General features: G+C 40.1%; 1 protein-coding gene across 31 annotated transcripts in view; it reads right to left on the bottom strand.

Annotated features, from left to right (window-relative positions):
- The window catches only part of Pam (peptidylglycine alpha-amidating monooxygenase), a 273,476-nt gene that overhangs the window by 50,731 nt on the left and 201,657 nt on the right, over positions 1 to 21,088 (bottom strand). For all 31 annotated transcript variants that reach the window (XM_039083040.2, XM_063266691.1, XM_039083046.2 and 28 more), the window contains 5 exons: positions 20,573 to 20,653; positions 20,238 to 20,314; positions 18,954 to 19,057; positions 8,769 to 8,953; positions 6,997 to 7,068 (listed from right to left, as the gene is read on the bottom strand). In XM_039083040.2, coding sequence (XP_038938968.1) covers positions 6,997 to 7,068; positions 8,769 to 8,953; positions 18,954 to 19,057; positions 20,238 to 20,314; positions 20,573 to 20,653 — 519 coding nt within the window. The remainder of the gene's footprint in view (positions 1 to 6,996; positions 7,069 to 8,768; positions 8,954 to 18,953; positions 19,058 to 20,237; positions 20,315 to 20,572; positions 20,654 to 21,088) is intronic.

Raw genomic sequence — 21,088 nt, 5'->3', positions numbered from 1 at the left:
TTACAGTCCACAGATAGCTTCCCCCCATCTCCATCAAACTGTGCACTTCTGAGTGGTTTTGTCTAGTTCTATTCCAAGACTCTCTGCTAAGGTAACCACATAATTAATTTCTCAAGCTGGGATACTTTGGGTAAGGTAGAGCATGTCACTAATATTTATGCTAGGAGAACTGTGGACAATCACAGGAAAGTCGTGTGTTATGATACCGGAGGCTAACACTTCTTAATAACACACACAGCTGTGGCCACCATGTTTCCGGTTAGCATGACCTCATAATTTTGCTGACCACCTCATATTTTTAATATGTTTCATCCCTGTGACATAGTTATTATTAGTCCCTTTATTCTAGGTGTGGAAACTAAAGGCAATTCTATAATGACCAACCGATAGGAAGTAGAGCGCTCTAGGCACAGTCTTAACTGACCTCCATTCCACTGAAGGTTGGATACGTTTTTCTTCCTAAGTGTTTAAGGTCAAATATTATTTCTTTGTGTTGACTGTTAATAAGGTTGAAATTTTATCAGATTACTATATAATATCTCAGAATTCTATAGAAAACAAGTCCATTAGCAGCAGATGAAGGCCCCCTACATCCAGACTGTAAGCCAAATCACCCTCTTTTCAAAGTTATGTATTTGGGGGCATTTTGTTACAGTAACAAAACCAATAAATATCCATCTAAACTGTTCACTGGGTTGGATCCAGGGTCCTTTCTCTTGTATATAGTGGCCATTAAGTCCCTTCTAGAAATTTACTTCCAATCTGCTAATCAAAATTACTTTCTCTGGGCTGGAGTCATGGCTCAGTGGTTAAGAGCACTGACTGCTCTTCCAGAGGTCCTGAGTCCAATTCCCAGCAACCACATGGTGGCTCACAACCATCTGTAATGGGATCTGGCGCCCTCTTCTGATAAGCAGGTGTAGATGCAGTTAGAGCACTCAATACATAAAAAAAGACTTTTCTCGTTAAATTATCCTTCTTCCCGGTTCAGAAGCAGGTTTGCTTTTTAGTGAGGTCACTTTCTCGTTGTTACAACATTCTCTTATTGTCACCAGTGACACTTGTAAAGTAATTAGTGCAACAGTAATTTCATAAAGCCGAACGAAAGGCTAATGCCTGGTTATGTCTACAAGAGCAGAAGAGGACTTCGCTTTCCTCCTCGGTTTTCCTCACCGCTGTCAACATAACCTTCCATGGGTGATCAAATTGTGTGTGAGGTGCTAAGGGTGTCTACACCTTTAAATTAGCCCCGGGAAGGTAGAAATTATAATATATAAATGTCGATGAAGAAATAACTCCCCTTTTCTCGTCCATCACCATATTCCTAGTGCTCAGTGCAGTTCCTATCCTGGACATGGCCAGCCAATGATTCCAGAATGGAAAGTAATCGTTGCCCTTTCTGTATCAGAGAAGAATATTTCCTTGACAGTTTTATGCTGCTGAGAGGTCCCGTTTGTCCTTCCAACACCCACTAACGCTTTGAGTCTTAGGGGATGCATAGGTGGGTGTCTGATGTTAATTTGACTGGGTAACATTTGCGATTTGGAAAACGCAATTAAAGTAGCAACTAATGCGCTGAGAAAGACGGGAATGCACAGTGCACGTATGTGCAAACGCTACCGGTTAAACTCTGTTTCCAAGTGTGCGCTTGCATTAATTACTTAAGGGAACGGTTACAATTATTTCTCTATTTAGTAGAATCCGTTGACTATTTATCCCCTGCTCCTTGAAAGGAATTTCTCTTGTTTACTTCCAAGAACATGGTGAGAATAAAGTAAAATGAATGAAGGTGCACGAAGGAGGGGGGAGCCGGGAGGGGGAGAGTGATCCCTGAGGCCAGATGTGGTGGTTCACACTTGAAATCCTAGCACTCAGCAGGTGGAGGCTGGGGGATTACTAGTCTAGATCAGCATGAGCTACGTATATTTACAGGCCATTGTGGGGTACAGAATGACAGCTGTCTTAAAAAAAAAAACCATAAAAGAGGCAAAATGGAAAAAGATAAGAGAAAGAAATTTTAAAAAAATGCTATACGAGTTTTTATTTTTTTAATAAAAATAATTGGATTGAAAAACACAACTGCCTTTAACGGTCAGAGAATGTAAATTCCCAACAGTGGCAGATGGTTTTCCTGAAAAGAATGACCAGGAGCAGGAGCTGGAGAGATGTTTTAGCCATCGCTGTCACCATCACCGGGGCTGACTGCTCTTGGAGAAAGCCCAGGTTCACTTCCTAGTGCCTGCCTGGAAGCTCCCAACCATCTGTAACCTCAGTGCCAAGGCATTCAAAGCACTCTGGCCTTCGTGGATACAGCACGTATGTCGTACACTTACATACATGCAGGCAAAACCCGCACATACAATAAAGAAGCAGAACTATGAAAATTTAAAATGGCTAAGGACCTCTGTGATTTTCTAGGCTATAAATGACCATTTATCACAGGAGTCCCTAGGGTTAAGTATGAACAGCTGACAGCTCCCATTACCGCTCAATAATTTCTGTGGCACAAGAAGAGAATATGTAGTTCATTGGCAATTTAAGCACGGACAAGATATGCCAAGGAGCCAGGCCAATAATAACATGTTAGATATTTAATTAATGGGAAGGATATGTGTAATGGGAAAAGAAAGCATTAAAGATGCTTTAATATTTTGCTTTGTGATGCTGTCATACTGATTTTCTCTGCTGGCTAAATTTGATTTGGTTTATTGATTGTTTACTTGTGATTAATTCACAATATTTATTCTCTAGCTGCACAGAAATACCATGAGATCACGATGCCTAGCTCACAAATAAAATGAACCTTCTTAAAGGAGATATTTAAGAAATATCAGCTAGAAGGCTTTTGCGATTACCATGCATTCAGATCTATACGGGAAGGCACAGCCATGTGATAAATGACCATTCACATCTGTCTATTTTATTATTAGGGAACCAGTTCTAAATAGCATTCAGGCAGCTTCCCAGAGGCTTGGAGGTATTTAGAATTGTGTTTGATCGATGAGTTCAATAAATAAAGACTTGTGCGTAGCTCATCAATCAAAACAAACTGATAAATTTTAGCAGAAGAGGAATCTCCACACGCAGGAGCTGCACTGTATTTAAAACTGAGCTGAATGGTATGGAGAGTCCTTGGCATCAGCTAAGATGATACTCAAACCACGTGCACTTTGTGAGGAGGTCAAAGGAACGTCATATTCTGAACAAGGCAAAGAAATACTCATTTCAGCCACTACAGCTGGGTATCTCACTCCCACACAGTCTACCAGATCTTCAGGAAGTTTTCCAGTCTACGCTTAGGCTTTTGACTTGAATCTCCGTTCCTTGATTTTGCTTATTTGATAAAATGTGCCAATGGTAATTCACTTTTTTGTTAACAATGAAACCACTGGGAGATTATTATCTTACAGAAGGTGTCTAATGACCTTTAACTGTCTGGGGTCATGGAGTGTTTTCCCTCTACAAATTGTACTTTTGTCAAATTCTCCCTGCCTTGGGATCATAGCAGCTCATTCTGACCTTTGGGTGGGAAGATTGATTACACGAAGGCACAAAGACTCCAATGAGGAGAGTTTTAAGCAAACTGAATAAAACATGTCTAAGGTCCTTACTGCAGCCAAATAGATGCTGTCCAGAGAAAAATGCATCCCTGTGAAGGTGTGCTGGGACAGTACATCTGAGCTTTCATCTCCGTCTGGAGCCGTGGAACGCACCACGCCTGCTACAAGCAACGAAATTTCCGAGCGACATCTGTACTCTGAATTTTACAGGTAGTGATACCGAATTCCAAAACTTCTAAATATACTTGTAATGATTCTTGCTTGAGGCGGGTAACCTTTTGTTTCTAAATAATGTTGACAGAGACCTTAGGCTGTACCTCTGGTACAGCAAACGACTGTAAGATGAGCCAGGACCACCTTAAATTTCCAAAAGTGTCAGCTGCAGCATGCGAGAGGTCTCGAAGTGTGAGCACATCTGCTGGAAAGATCTCAACACCGCTTCCTTTCAGACAGCTTGCTAGTTCTCTTTGTTTGCGATGGCAAGGACTTTACCCACTGAGCCATCTTCCCAGTCCCTGTGTGTGTGTGTGTGTGTGTGTATTTCAGTTAATAGAATATGAGCATTCCTTATGCATTTAATCTTAGTAAAGTTTATCCTTTTAAAAAGACATAGTATGGGGCTGGGGATTTAGCTCAGTGGTAGAGCGCTTACCTAGGAAGCGCAAGGCCCTGGGTTCGGTCCCCAGCTCCGAAAAAAAGAACCAAAAAAAAAAAAAAAGACATAGTATTTATTAAATAATGTGTCCTTTCTCTACTTCTCAGCTTTTCAATGAATGCTGCATACATAATTCTATATGGAGGTTTATAGATGTAGAGTATATTACTATTTTATGTATATGTGCATATACATGTGTATATACCTGCGTGTATACATGTGTACACACATAGGACCATCTATATTATTTGCATAACAACACGTATTTGATGGTCAGTGAAAAGCTTGCCTTCCTGTTGTTTTCTTGTTTCACAACTGTTCGGCTCCTTATCAGATTTTGAGAGTTTCTGTGGAACTAATGCAGATGATATCTGTTGATTTATGGCTAGCACTACAGAAATAATTTAGGTCTCTCTTTTTTATGTTGAAGGTTAAAACATTAAAAGAGTTTGGGGAAACACATGAGCACAAACTGGACCTGGGCAACAGAATAGAGCCATGGGTTAAGTCTAAGGGTTTACTTTAAAAAGTATGACACATGGAGTCATTTGTCTGAATAATTACAGTCCTCTTACTAGCTATTTGGTCAGCACAGCTTCCCAGGGAACGAAATAAATAGGTATTTTGTGCAAACAAATGTCTCTTTGAAGAATAGGCTGCTCTCTCATTAATGAGTAGATTTACCCTGTGCACTGGAAAGAAATAGATTGATCTCATTAGTATATCGGATAGTCTGTGTGAACGTGTATATTTTCTGTGTTCAGCCGATGGTCTCTGGTGACCAGCAGGCTGACGCAGAGACTACAGTGGCCATTGGCATGGCTCTGTGGGTCACTACTCACAGAATGCTGGAGGAGATAATGGATAGGTCCATTTGGACATGTGAGCCCCAGAGCTTATTTTCTGCAACTGAGTCAGAGTAATACCTCTTTCCAAATCATATTACTTTCCTTACAATATTTTTCAACTCTAAGTAGAAAAATACACAGTAGGACAATTCTCCGGTCTTCACAAAAGTCTGGGTACATTTCAAACTTGATGCTATGAAGGAAAGGGGACACACATGGCAGCATGTGAAGATGTTTAGGCTTTTTAAGGGACAACAGTATGTGTATTTGACACTCTCTAGATCCTAATGATTAGAAATAAAACTGACTTGCTCATAAGGTCTTTAGGTTTTTAGCATTGATCAACTAACATCAGAAGGAGAGGACAGTCCTGCCTCAGTTTACGTATCTGCTAATGAAGGTCTCCTCTGACATATATACATGTGTGTTAGTATTTGAGAATGAGTTTTACAATTGCTCTAGCTATTTCAAAGACATAAACTCAAACTGTGTCCAGTGTTGAAATAATCAATTGTAAATTTCAACATAGTTGCAGTAAACTCTGTTAATTAGGCTGCTGTTCCCAAATTCATAATCGATAAAGTTAGCTATTATTCCTTGAGCATTGGGGGTGGAGGAATGGAAGGGGGAAAGTGATTGGGATTAAAAAAAAATATATATATACCAATTTTTTGTACAGTCATCTCCCTGGTTTTGATTTAACAGATAAATAGAAATATCTTAAGCTTTATTTTATTTTAATACTTTTATTTTAATACGATATTTTCTTGGTGTGTGTGTGATGTTCATGCCTGTATGTGGGTTTGCATTTGTGTGTAAGGGTACGGTTGTGTGCATGCCTGTGTGTGTGTGCCTGTGTGTGTGTGTGTGTGTGTGTGTGTGTGTGTGGTCTTGAGGTCAATGTTGATCTTCAGTTTATCTCTACTTTATTTCCTGATGTAAGTTTTGTTGTTGTTTTGTTGTTGTTGTTGTTGTTTTCTTCTGAGTGAAGAGCTCAACCCCTTGGCTTCGCTACACAGTCAGTCTGACCTGGTGATCCCTTGTCTTGTCTTTTCAAGCTCTGAGATGACAGATAGGCATCATGCCAGCCTGCCTGCCTTCTGTGTGAGTGGTGGGGAGTTGAACTCTGCCCTCAGGCTTATTCCACAAGCACCTTTCCCCCAGGCTATAGCCTTGGCCCAAACTCCCACACATGGGGACTACAAAATGTCCTCTTCTCTTTTGTCCTAAACTGACATGTCGTTGTATAACATTAAGCTAAAGTGTGTCACATTTAGGCTGCAACGACTTAATAGGACGATAGACTCTAATACCTCACACAGAACAGTATTCTCCAAAGAATTGGTAAGGGACCAAAAATCTGGAGAGGACTTTCTCCCTGCCAGTGCAGGTAGTTTATGACATTGTCGCTCCCTACAGTCCTAATACACAGGACACAGGGAAAAGGATGCTGTCTTAAGTCACCAGATAGCAATGTAACAGGAGACTATGAAGCCATACCAGCGGTCCATCCTGTCCGGCTGAGGGCAGAGAAGAGGCAGGTTTAATTCTCAGGTTCTTTTGGCTTGAAAACCAAATATAGTTAATAACATAAGAGTTTAAATGGAGACGTTCACTAGATTTCAGAAGCAGTGCGATGGTCGTTTCTCATGGTTTAATTTGTAATTCTATAAACTGTACCATAAAACTGCAATAGCAAACAAACTGAAGCAAAGGCAGAGAAAAGGCAGAACAGGACTCAATAACAAATTTTGCTTTTAAGGCTAAGAGCAGTAAGTGACCACTTATTTATAAATTACTCATCTAGCATATAAGAACAGTGACAATGTGGTTTGAGGCTGACGTAGTGACATATACTATCTTATGACTCCATGACTGCCTGCTTTGAACAGGAATGCTCTTACGGGTGAGTTACAGAGGTCAGGACACTTACCCTGCTCTAATACTTCTTCCTCTCCCTGTTTTGGCTGCTGCATTAAAGCACTCTTTTCTTTGTTTTCTGCTTCTGTAAAAGATGAAAGACGTTGACCACGAGCTATCAGCATATATTAACACTAGTTTACCGCGATTCCATCATCAAAACAACAGGTTTTTGTATTATTAAGAATCTCACATTGTTCTAGAACACCAGAAAAAGAAAGGAAGAGGGCCTGGATCAACTTAGAGAATGAAAATGTCCTCTGTTTACACGTGTAATAATGGATTGTTATTCAGCTGATGAAGATGAAGTTGTAACATTCAGGTAAGTGGATGAAACTTGAAATGGCTTATTCTGAGCAAGGTAACACAGAGCCAGAAAAATTATGGTTAAAGGTTGCATGTTTCTCTCTCCCTCTCTCTCTCCCTCTCTCTCTCTCTCAAAAAATTACATTTATTACATTATGTACTCTCATTCCCAGCTTGCTCCCACCCCCAGAACAACTACCAGGAAAACAGGTTTTGTTCTTGTTTTGTTTTGTTTCCTTTGTAACACATCAATTACAGAGCATTAAAAAAGTTTTCAACAAAGTACTCGCATGTATTTTTTTTAAATCAACATAATAATATTTAAGGCACTTTGAAAAACATAAACTTATATTCTCAAAATATATTAGCATCACAGCCAGTGGCCTGATCACTAGCTGCTGTAGCGTTTTATGGTTGAATTTACAAAGCTCCACAAAGCCTTAGCATACTTCATGCTGTAGTGAACTGAAAGTAAAGAACGACGACGGTCAAGCGTGACCATTGTGTAGATGAGTGAACAGCTAAAGCGTGGCTTTGAGAGTCCAACATCAAGAGCAAAGACAAGGAATGTCGAGAATCATCTTTCACTTGAAAAGTTATACATCCTGCAGATATGACTGGAGATAATAAACCTCTGGAGTGTGGTACAATTTATAAGTCATGGATGTCATTTTTCCCTAAGGAATGAATGAAGTAAGGAAAATAAAAATAACAGGAATTTTATGAAGAAAGACCTACATTGGTGGAATGGGTCACAGAACTAACAGTCTTTTCATCACTGGCTGAGATTTGATGCACGCATGTGTGCGTGTGCATGTGTGTGTGTGTGTGTGTGTGTGTGTGTATTTGTGTATACATGTGGGTGTGTGCTTGTGTATTTGTTACATTTGTGTAAGCGATGTGCATGTGTATACATGTGTATGCTTGCTCAGATGTGTGTGAATTGAGTGTCTATGTGTACGTGGAAATGTGTGTGTACTATGCACTGTAAATGTGTGCATATATGTGTTTGTGTGTGTATGTCTATGTCGACGTTTCTACATGTGAGTGTGCATGTTTTTGGAGACCAGATGTCCAGACAGCATGTTTTATTGAATCAGGAGATCACTCACTGATTTGGTTATGCTGGGGCCAGAAGAACATTGAGATCCTCCTTTCTCTGCCTTCCTACTGTGGGATTACACATGTGCGCTACTGTGCCTCATAGTTTACACTAGTGATGGGGATCCGAACGCAGGGCACCATGCTTTGGTGCCAAGCACTGAATCATCTGAGTCTCCTTTCGTTGTTCTGATGGAACTATGTCAGGGAGTGGAGATTGTATATGAAAGAAACAAAGGAGATAAGAATATGTGTGGGTATGTGATTGATTAAAGAAAGCTAAGAATAATTTCAGCTTAATCATGTAGTCAAGCGAGACACAGAAAGGAAAACCCAGCACAAAACCATCAGGCACTCTGAGTTAAACATCCAGCTCACCTTTGTGATGCCCGTGCATCATAACCATGTCCGGTTTGACAGGAATTGGGATATTGGCCTCTGCTGGGATAGTTCTGAACATATCTGGAGCCACGTTCTTTGTACAGGTCATGAAGGAAAGTGCATATTTGGCTTCCATGTAATACATGATGTACAGGTTACACATTTCGTCACTAGAAGTGCCGCTGTAGGGAAAGGAAAGCAGACAGAACATATTCAGGGTTCGGATAACACACATCCTTGATGCGACCTGTAAATCTGCCCACCGTGGACTCAATAGTGGAGAACTGCATTTTATAGTTTTCGTTAAAGTCTGTCACGGTCTCCAACATCAAAGGTGCACCTTCCACCTGACATTGAAGTGCCGGCATCTGGCTACTCTGTGGACATCACCCAGTACCACGAATGAAAATGGTATTTAAGTAGCTCAGAGATACAGGCTAAATCCTTTTGTTCTTTATTTACCCACTGTGTTATAAGACCAATAGATAAATCAGTCACATCACTTGCTTAAGGATGCTTAATGGTTTGTTTCAGTTATCAACTTGCGACAATTTAGAATCCTCTGCTATCCCATTTTCCTCTCTGTTGCTCGGAAGAGAACTCCCTGACCAAAAGCTAAATAGGGGAGGAGATGACGTATTTCAGCTTACAGGTTATAGTCTATCATTAAAGGATGTCAGGGCAGAAGCTCCAGGAAGAACTTAATGTAGACATGATAAAGAGACATCTGGTGGCTCAAACCTAGCTTTCTTCTAAGCTCAGGGCCACCACCAGCCTAGATTTAGGGTCATCTATAGTATGTGGGGCTCTCCTTCATCAACTAGGAATCAAGAAAATTTCCCAAATGAAAAACACCAGACTAGTCTGATCTGGATCGTCATTCAGCTGAGTCTCCACTCTCAGATGACTGTAGCCTGTGTCCAGCGGATAGTAAAAGTTGTCGGACATCTGGGGAAGGTGTTCCGTGAGAATGGTCTAGATTAGATTCACCTGTCTACTTGGCTGTGGGTTGATTTCAATTGATGTGGGAAGAACTGGTCTAACAGCAGTGGCACCATTCCTGGGGTTTGGGTCCTGGGCTAAAAGGTATGTAGAGCTCATCTGATCTTTTCTCTGCTCTTGACTATGGGTGTCCCAAGCTGCTTTGACTCTAACGACCTTTCCTTCTCTGAAAATGGCCTGTAACCTTCAATTGTGAGCTAATGAACCCTTTCTTTCCTAAGCTGTTTTTGTTTTTGTTTGTTTGTTTTTTTAAATCAGGGTATATTATCAAACCAACAGAAACAAAATTAGGACAGATGGTAAAATTTAAAATACTCCAAGTAGGAATCTCATATATTACTTACAAGCACACTTAACTGTCCAGTGCCTAGAAACTTGTTTGGGATCCTTTGCCTCCTTTTTATGGTCCTGTGACTCCTAAAGCATCATATTCATATACATATACATATACATATACATATACATATACATATACATATACATGTACATATACATATACATAAAGTTTATTCCTGATATCTGATGGTGGGGTGGAGTTAGGTGGTACGGAACAGAAGAATGGTCAGCTGTGATTCCCAGGGAGATATGACTGACTTTTTCTAAGGGGTGCACGTCCTACCCGGGTAGCACCATACAGCTGGCAGATAATGCTAAGTACAGATGTTTAGAACAATGAGACAGCCAATTCCAAGGAAACAATTCCAGGTAACAGAAATAACACCTGATCCCTTACAAAGCGTGCCTTCTTCCTCACTGAACACAGACTATCAGGTATCTACGTCTCTCTGTGGTAATTAAGGCTTTGTTTGCACACACTTCAGAAGGCTTGCGTAGCAACTTAGTTCCGGATAAAGAGCACTCCCTTTTGGTTATTAGTTTTAACATTTTTTTCTTAGCAAGCCTAACCAAAAAGCAGCTTTCTAGCATAGACTGTTTGCTCTGGAGAAATTCATCAGTGTTGATCTTTCCAGCAGTGTCATTCGGCAATCAATTCCTTTCCATAGCAACATAGATGACATCAGCAAGAAAGGGGGGAAAAGTAAAAAAAAATCTTTTCCAAATCAGATGTGATTCCTGTAAGCTGTGAGAATGTATGGTTCCTGTGAGACCTCGGGAATCAGCTCCTGCAAAGAGGATAAGCTCTGGGGATGCTTCAGAAATCATTTGGCTTCTTACTGCAAATCTGATATATGCCATTTTAACTGCCTTTGCCATGTAATAAAAGCAAAATGTGAAGTAAAGCAGGCCCCAAGCCAACACCTGCTCACTGTACACTTCTTCATGCTGTCAAAACACTGTCCAAAATTATATTTGAACAGTCTTAGAGCTACTCAGAAAATTATGTGCTCTAAAAGGAATGTGTGGTGTTACAACCCAAGGACATGGAGGAAGGAGGCTTCCTTTGGTTTTACCCTATTGCCCTCTCCTGCAGGCCACTTCCACTATGATTCTGTCATTGGTATTAGAGCCTGTTCTCTGAGATACTGAGAAGCAGGAACATCCAGCCTCAGAGCATGAACGTCTCTCACTCTCTTGGAATTTCCATCAGCAGACAGACATTGGTGGGCTAGACAAACCTATAAGGCTTTAATTGATTCCCTTTCTATACACATAGATTTGTTCTAGAAGTTCTATTCTTCTAGAGAACTCTGACTAACATGAAACCCATAACCCCGAGTGAAATGGAAACAATAACTAAATTTCCCAACGACAGCCAAACAAAGAAACAAAAGCCAGAGCCAGATGGATCCAGCAGAGAATTCTATCAGACCTTCAAAGAAATATTAATGCCGATATTCCCCAAGTTATTCCATAAAATTAAAATTGAAGGCGAATTGCCCAATTCTTTTTATGAAGCCACTCTTACCCTGACAACAAAGCCACACAAAGAGCCAGCTAAAAATAATATTTGCTAATATTTGTTATGAAAATAAATGTAAAAGTTCTCAATAAAGTATAAATCAAATCTTACAACACATCAAAAGTTGATCCACTATGTTTGCTTTATCCCAGAAATGTAGGGATGGTTTAATACAGGTAAATCAATAAATGTAATCCACCACATACACTGAAACAAACAAACAGACAGACAGACAAACAAGCAACCCTACTGTCATTAGATGCAGAAGAGACCTTTGACCAAATCCAATACTCCTTAATGATAAAATCCTAGAGAGACTAGGGATATGTCCATTTGGGTTACTATTGCTTTGATGAAGCACCGTGATCAAAGCAAGTTGGCGAGGAAAGGGTTTATTTAAGGGACACTTCTGCATCAAAGTCTATTATTAAAGGAGATCAGGGCCGGATTTCAAGCAGGGTAGGAACCCGGAAGCAGGGGCTGATGCAGAGGCTGTGGAGAGGTACTGAACAGTGGCTTGCTCCACATGACTTGTGCAGCCTGCTTTCTTTATCCCAGCCCAGGGAGAGCACCACCTGCAGTGGACTGAGCACTGACTCATCAATCACCAATTAAGAAAATGCCCTACAGCGCTGCCTACAGCCTTATTTTATGAAGGCATTTTCTCAACTGAGGCTCTTTCCTCTCCAGTGACCGTACCTTCTGGCAAGCCGATAGAAAGGTAATTAACTATCCCAGGACACAAGAGATATACCCCAACATAATAAAGGTTATATACAGTAAGCTCTCAATCTTAAAAGGATAGAAACTCAAAGCAATTCCATTAAAACAAGGAATGACACAAGGTTGTCCAGTTTCCCCATATCTGTTCAATAAAGTACTTGAAGTCTTAGCTAGAGCAAGAAGACGACTGAAGAAGATCAACTGGATACTAAGAGGAAGTGGAGAAGCCGACCCATCTTTATTTGCAGATGCTATGACAGTATACATGAAAGGTATCTGGAACAAGGAGCTAAACTGTGAAATGTTTGCTCGGAAGAATTATTAGCCCATCCAATGATGAGGAAAAGAAGTTACCCCCATTACCAGGAAACCAGTGAGAGGGCAATCGGTTAAGGGTTAGAATATAAAATAAGAAAGGAGCATCAAATAAAGTTTTGCACCAATGTTGGAGGCAAGGAACGTGACGACCAAGTTAGAAGTCATGCAGGGCCAAGCACGAAGCCATACATTTGTAAAGGCTTTTGGTTGTAGGTTCTCCGCCAAGATCCATGGCTTCTCCAGCTCTCAGTAATTAGCTAGGCTTCCACGGCCAAGCATGTTTCCCTCTTGTGGTCTTCAGTGCAGTTAGAGAGCCAAGGTATGTGAGCCACGACTGCACACTTACAGTAGCCATGCCGAGCATGACATCATACCTGGGTACCAGGAAGTCAGCATCATTCCCTAGTAATGACCTATGTATGCATCTCTTTTACATGCACAGGTAAGTGTAGCCTCCCCCTTAATTAAGGAAATGTCTCTTCGCAACAGACAGAGACCACAATAGAGAACCAATCAGAATGTAGAGAGAGCTTTGGAGTCCAGTCTGTAGGAACACATCTACTGAACACTCCTGCACCTCAGGCTCATGGCACACAGCCGAAGAGGGTCCAGAAAGACTGTAAGCACTGGACAAGCAGGGAGTTTGCTGTGAGACTGTGTCTCCTAATAATGCCAGAGGCTACTCCATAAAGTCTCACCAAGATGCTGCCCAAATGTGAGCTGACGACAACTTGAATGGGGAAAAAAATCTACGAGTCATCAACTCTACACAAAGAACTGCACAAACTAAGGAATGTGGACAGTTGAAGTAATAGCCTTCCCTACAGGAGAGTAGACCAATTGGTTATCCACTGAGCAGGTTACATTAGGAGTGTGTGTGTGTGTGTGTGTGTGTGTGTGTGTGTGTGTGTGTAAAACAAGTAATCAAAAAAGAAGCCAAGAATTTGAAAATTTGAAAGAGAGCAAAGATAGGTATATTGGAGAGATTAAAAAGGGAAGGCAGAAACATTGTAATTATAATCTCAAAAATAAAACAAGCAAAAATTAAGAAACTGCATACATTCGAGTATTTTAAAATAATATACTATTTTGTTCATTATTACTTAAAATTATAGTTTACTGCTTTAGTAAATCTGTGAAAATAAAAAGGTAATATAGCAACTTCTAACACGAATAATCTTATCACATCTTAGCTTGAAAAATTATGTATAAATGTAAATGTATACCTATATTATACATATATGTGCCCAAATGGCACACATATCTATTCACGTGGTGCACTAATACAATTAATAGAAAGTATTCATCTTTTATAATATGATACATTATATTATGTATAGATAAATATGACTGTCCTTAAGCACACAACTCTGTGTTAAATACTAATCTGCTCACCAATACAGATCTTTGAGGTATGTCTCTGGGATGCAAAAATGAGTTGACGAATAATTTAAAAATATTGGCTATGGTAAGGAAAGTTTCATTGGAAAGGGTGAATAGAAAGGAACATGCTTTATTCCTGTCTGTCAGGAGCTGGACTTGTAGTTAGGGAGCTGAGCTCCTCCTCCTCCTGACAGGCACCGCGTACTGAGGATGTTAGAGTCAGACTGCGGCAGCGGGAGCATGGCTTGTCGGTTTTACTCCACAGCCGTTCATGTTTTTTCTTCTTAAAAAACAACAGCAAACAACAAAACAAAACACCCCAAACTTGAAACTTTACATCATACTGACTGCCTTCTCAGTTACCTTTTGACTCTCAGAACCATTATTTTTCTCAGAGGTCAACTTATGCAATTCAGATGCTCATCTGAACAGCTATTCAGATAGGACAGTAATGGTGGAGGGCTGGGTCACGCGTCTGCCTGGGTGCTTAGCTGTTTAAACAGTCCCATTACCTACATAGTCACTAAAAGATGGCCGTGGGTACCAGCAATATTCCAACACCATGGCAAGACACTTTTCACAACCAAGTGCCCGCATGATGATTTCATTTTATTCAAGCGTACTTCATATTAGTCGCGTTTTTGGTGGGCCTGGAAAGACGGGAAACCTCCAGAAATGAATGGATGCTCTTGCTGAACGACTGCCCGTAATGTGTCATATTCTGACGCACTGGTCCTGATACAGCATACTGCCGAATGACGACTCAGTTCAAATGCACCTATTTTTAGTGATTTCTGAAAAATATTTATTTGTACCTATGGATCTACCATCTACCTCAGCCTCGTGGAGGCTTTTATAAAAATGTTTCCTAATACAAAGGTACATAATGGTGATTTAAGAAAGTGTCGAGAATTCAGAACTGAATCACTAGGAAACGCCCATGTCTGTAGGTCATGTATGGTTGCAGGCAGCGACACTCTGCAAACTCCATGGTATCTTCCCCTAGTCCCATTTCTTATTATCAACAGAAGCTGGGTTTAAATATAACCAAAATGGGTCATACTAACTTGGGAAATTAATATGAAATGTTAAAGATTTGGTTTTATGGAAGCTGTGTGCTTTTAAAGATGTACAATAAGGGGTAATTATTTATCATATACCTTCCACTTTGCAAATATTGCACTTAAAAATGTTGATTAATAAATAGGCATGAGGTAGAAAGGAGACGATTTTGGAAGAGAGCTGGGACTGGAGGAGAAAGAAGGCAACAGGAGAAGGAAACGTGGGTGACAAGGAACAGAGTAAATTATACTTCTGTATAAAATGTCACAAGTGACATTCATTATTTTGTATGTGAAACAGTAACAGTGAAAAATAAATTAAAATGGTAATTAATATGCATTGTTTGTTTAGGACAAACATCTTCTATATTCTCTTCTGTTTGCACTGTCACAAAATAACACATTTCAAGCAAAAATATGACCAGTAAGTTGACTAAACAGGTAAACGCTACGTGATAAGCATCGGGATTTAGATAGTCTAATTTTTTTTGGTGATTAGCTGACTTAATTAGCTTAATTGACTGACTTAAATAGATTCTAATTGTTTAAACTTGGCTAAACATTTGAAATTAATTTAGAGAAGTGTCTCACTGAATGTAAAATGGGCATAAAGAACTGTTTCTTACCAGACTCACTGGAACAATGTCGTCACTATACATTTTATAGTTTCTTCAAGGTACATTATTTTGTAATTTATGATAAATATATATTTATGTGCAACATTTTATACTTCAGTATATTTGTCAATTTATGTAGACTTAAATACAACTGTTTAGGAAGTATATTCAACACTAGTTTTTACTGACCAATCTTAGTCGACTGTATTGGGAACAATATTATGTTTTTAGCATGTGCATATGACAAGGAACACGCTTTGCTATATCCACCACCTTGTAGAACTATCACTTTTTCATACTCAGGTACTTGAAGTGTATTCATTTTCAAATATATATATTATTGTATATAGTCACTTTGTTGTCTAACAGAAAATGGAAGGCTATTTTCTTGTCTACTTAAAAATGTATACTCGTCAACCAATCATTTCCACTCAGTCCTACTTTAAATCTACCTCTCAGTCCTGGTAACTGTTACTCTAGCTCTTCAGCATTTTTAGAAAAGGAAGACTGTTTGAAAAGCTCAGTGGATAAAAGCACCTGCCAACAAGCCTAAAGTTTCAAGTTCAATCCCCGGGACCCAGGGTAGAAAGAGAGAATGGACTCTTCCTAGTGGTCCTCTGACTTCCACAGGTATGGAAGGACACACACACACACACACACACACACACACACACACACACACACACCCCAAATAAATGTAATATTTTAAATATTTTAAACAGTGCTATGTTTCGGTGTTTGTTTTCTCTGGGCTTGGCTCGTTTTACTAAGCACAAAGCCAGGTTCATCTATGTTGCAACAAATCAATTTTTCCCCTTTTCCTTTAAAGGCTGAATGAACGGTGTCTCACTGTCCTTTTCTATCCCCTCATAATAGACCTGAAGATTGTTAAATCAACCTATTTCTTTTGTTTTGAGATATTATCTTCCGATGAAGTGAAATCAGAGTCAAGGTTGGCTTTGAACTCACCATGTACCCCACAAAGTTCTCAACCCTGTGATCCTCCTGTTTCAAGCCTCAATGGGTGTGTAGCCCCGCGCTTGAATCTATTTCTCAATGGCAATATTTTGAGATGAATCTCTAATAGGAAAACTAAGTTTCCATTTTTAAAGTGCCTTTTGGTAGTTAATTATGATTGTTCCATCTAAGGAAACATTGCTCTAGTCTTAAAATTTTTAAGATTATAAGAGTCTAACTTGGCTTATGGAAAATATCACTTAATTGAAAAATCTTACTTGTGGGACAAAGCCAGCATGGTTTCAGGGTGGTATAGGGCAAAATGCCTCCGAAGACAGGTTTATAATTCTCTAAAAAAGGTCAAGGGGCTCCCAACTAGTCTGGAGCAACTATGGTTTGTACCAAACTGCTTCAAGCTCTGGGTCAGACCTGCATCCAGTGAGCTTGCCTGCGTGCGTGCGTGTGTGTGTGTGTGTGTGTGTGTGTGTGTGTGTGTGTGTGTGTGTCGGGTGGGAGGAGAAAAAGAAGGAGATTTACAGACAATAATTTACTAAGAAATCTTTTTTTCTTTACTGTTTATATTTTCACTGGGATCTTATGGTATTGTGGAGACTACACCTGCTATTGTACAAAACACAGAAACACTGTAGACAGTATTTTTTCCAAATTTAAAAGGCACATTAAACATTATATGCATATATAATATGCATCATAATAAAAATTTTATTCACCATTAGATTTCTTCAAACATGCCTTATTAGTTTATTATTCTTCTGGAAAAAAACTATAGTCGTTTTATACAGTAGTATAAATTAAACATTCAAAATTCAGACTCATCCAACAACTTAATTTGCCATAATCCCTTTCTATCTCCTCTGTATTAAAAATAGTGTTTACTTTATCTCACCAGAGAGTTACGAAAGGATAGAGTAATATCCTCATTTTAGGGTATCATTTTAAAGCAAAATGTATAATTTTAAAAAGGCTGGAATTATTCTAGACTCATGAACCCGGAAGAAATCTCTGGGGGCCACTCCGGTTTCTCATTCTGGCACTGTAACAAGCCGTTAATGCCTCCACAGATACAGTCTGGCCAAGGGTGTAATATGCCCCCTTATCCAAAGGGTGAAGGCCCTGGAGGGTTAAAATACTCTACTGCCTCCCACTTGAGCTTGTAAATCAATACATGCAGCTCTCTGAAAGGGTTTATTTTGAACTACATTCTTTACTTTCTGAAAAGGTTAACGGAATAACCTCTGGCGTTTAACTACCGTTCCTGTGGCCACACAAGAGCACCGAACAGAGGGCAGCTGATCAATACTCTCTGCCCCGTGGAACCCCAAGCGTCACAGACTGTCACGGAGTGCACGGCCTGTCCCCTCTACGCAGTGTGATTGTGTATATATCGTCCTATCTTCCTTTATGAAAGTCAATACGTTTATTGATTTTCTCCAGCCTTCTCCAAAAATTTAACAAATACACTAGGAATGCTACTTGAAAGCTTCTTCTTTGATACAAATTGATAGTTTAAGGTAAGACGGAGAGCCATCTTCTACGAAAACCCATCATCTATGAAAACTCCATCAAATGCTCCTGTCCTTCCTCTCTCCTCTCCAGTGTGGTTCCTAGTTCGTAGTCACGACTCTTCTGAAAACTCTTTTTTTCTGTATCACCTTCACTTTTCTGTATCTTCTCCCAAGCTTCCAATTGCACTCAGAAAGTATCTTTGAATCTAGGTCAACATGGAAAGGAGGCACCTCAATTCTTTTCTCACAGAAAGCCCATGCAAGCTTGCCTTTCATTTTAAGTTTCTAATTTATTTTTTAAGAAGAGTCCTTCATGCCTTAGAGATTGTCAGTATGTTTTGGGACATAAATTAGAATTACTGAAAGGAGCTTTGGCATTTTGAAAAGTAGTTATGTCTTGGCATCCCTTATTGGAAAGGGAAGGGATAGCATACTCACTCAGTAGACAAGCAACTGAGAATTTCAGACCGGAAATCAGCACACGGAAAGAACTATGGGTATGAGGGTTAGCCTGCTTAACGTTCAAATGAGAACAAATGGACTCTCGTGAAGGAAGTGTTCACAAGGGAGGCCACTTTCTAGGGCTTTTCCAAAGTAGTTGCTTCCGAATACAGTGCTAGTTTGTCATAATGGCTCATGATGCTGAAAGTGTATAATTCGTTCGCAGAGATAACAATTACCTACAACCATGGTTTAACCTGGTATAACTGAACAGGGGAGGTGCAGAATCTTACCCGATATGGGTGGCCTCTGTCCTCCCTTCACCAGTGAACACACATCTGGCTGCCAGTATATCACCAAAAGTAACATCAACGGGGTGTTCCACAGGGTAGAAAGCCTGCACCAAAAGACAAATACAACAATGAATTAAACTTCTTATTGCCCAGAACTATATGTTGGAGTACTGTGAGGTTTGGAGCATTGTGGGTAGAATGAATGAAGAAAGACACAGATAGCTCCCCTGATCCTTTAAAAAATAATTGTTAGATCAAACGAGTTCCCTCATAATTCATCAGTTCCCCTCTATAGCACAAGTGCCAGAGTTTAAAACAAACACTGTTTATAACGCTCCTCCCGCCCCCTCTGGAAGCAGAGACTTTTGAGATAGACTGAAAAATGATAGGGAGGAAAATACAGTCATCATATTCAGGTGATTCCTAGTGGCGTCGCTCACTATGCCTATAGTGACATCGCTCACTGTGCCTATAGCTTTGTGCACTGTTCAACCTTCATCAAAAGGCTCTGTCTTGCACACATAGCCATTCACAGGGACCCCAGGTGCTCAACGAGCAGAGAAGGAGAAGCCCGGAGTGCTCAGCCCTGAATGGGCTGTCCAGATCACAGCAGACCTCCTCAGAAGAGACGCAGAAGGCCGAAACTGCCAGAGGTGGTGGATGACTTCAAGGAAACCGTGTTTTCTGGGCAGCACAGCACAGCTGCCCAGATGAGGTGAAAGCGTGAACGAGGCCTGTGCAAGCTCAAGTCAGACAAAGTCTTAGAATGGAGGGTGGGGGAGGTGGGCATGGAGCCCCTCCGAGAACTGAGGAGCTGCTGTCATTTGATGGCTGCTGGGAGCAGAGTCAGTTTTCACTCATTGTGTGACTTCTGGTTTGGCCGACCCTGCTCCTGGGCAGGGCCCACTCAGAAGGGTACTCAGTAATATAAACAAGACTTCACAGCTTAAGAAAGCCAAAAGACAAGAACTTGAAGGTGGGTGGGTAGGAAGGTCTGTGGATCTGTGGGGAGTTGGGTGGGGAGGTTGAGCACAATCAAGGTAAATTATAGGAAATTCTATTAGAATTCATAAAAATATTGCCCAGTAAAAAGAAAAGTAACACCATCACATCAAGAGAACTGATGAAGCATTAAACTGGAAATTCCAAACAGGAATTTATATTATGTAGCTATCGTGAAGACAGAGTCAGAGACTTCTGGATTCTAGGGAAATTCACCAAAGACTTACATAAGGTATTAAAAAGAAATGACTTCCTCGTGGAATCTAGTTAAACGCTACACACCTGTGGCAGCTGGGGGTTCTGGCGTCCAATCAGTGTCCACTGTCCGTTTCTTACTCTGTATCCGCTCACCACCTTACCTTGATGAAGACAAATCAGAATCGAGCACTGTAATAAACGATTCCGAAACCCAAAGCCACGTTCAGTCTCTAACTTCCTTTTGAAAAGTAAAACTTAAGTACTTTTTCAGATTTCAAACCGCTGACTATCTTAATGAAGCAGCATGGGATTTCAAGGAATTCGCTGAGACATAATGTCTAGAATAACTCCATTTTTACGTTCACAGTACCAGTGAGCACGTGGCAGTGTTTACAATTTAACACAGCTTCAGTTCTTACCTAAATGGTGAGTGTGGACTCTGTAGGCAAACACATGCATTGGATACATTTTGTATTGGCACGAAATGTCAGCATTCACTACTGTGGGGAAAAAGACACAGAGAGAAGTCACTATGCTGCTGGAAAACATCTTATCTATTGTTCATTTGCTTATTTTCTTATGTTAAAAGTATGTGGGTGGTCTCAGGTTCTAGCACCTGGCTTTCTTGTGAAAGAGACACTCATTCATTACCCAGCAGACATCATTCTGTGCCCCATGTTTTACTAATGTGTTAAGAGCCTCTGGCCTCACGTTTATTTCTTCAGATCTTCTCCATACAATACATTTGGATCCTGTTTCCACTCAGACTTTTATTTTATTCAGTAACGGAATGATAAGGACCAAATCGGAGTACTCTGGGTTTGTTTGTTATCTTTTTCTCTTGATGTTTATTCCATTGGAAAAAAAAATTTAGTTTAACTTTAGGTTAGTGCAAAAAGAAATTTAAAAATTGACTATAAGTACTCAGAGTCCCT

The sequence above is a fragment of the Rattus norvegicus genome, chromosome 9, assembly GCF_036323735.1.
Source record: "Rattus norvegicus strain BN/NHsdMcwi chromosome 9, GRCr8, whole genome shotgun sequence".
Taxonomy (NCBI): Eukaryota; Metazoa; Chordata; class Mammalia; order Rodentia; family Muridae; genus Rattus; species Rattus norvegicus.
This window is presented reverse-complemented; position numbering and strand designations above follow the sequence as displayed.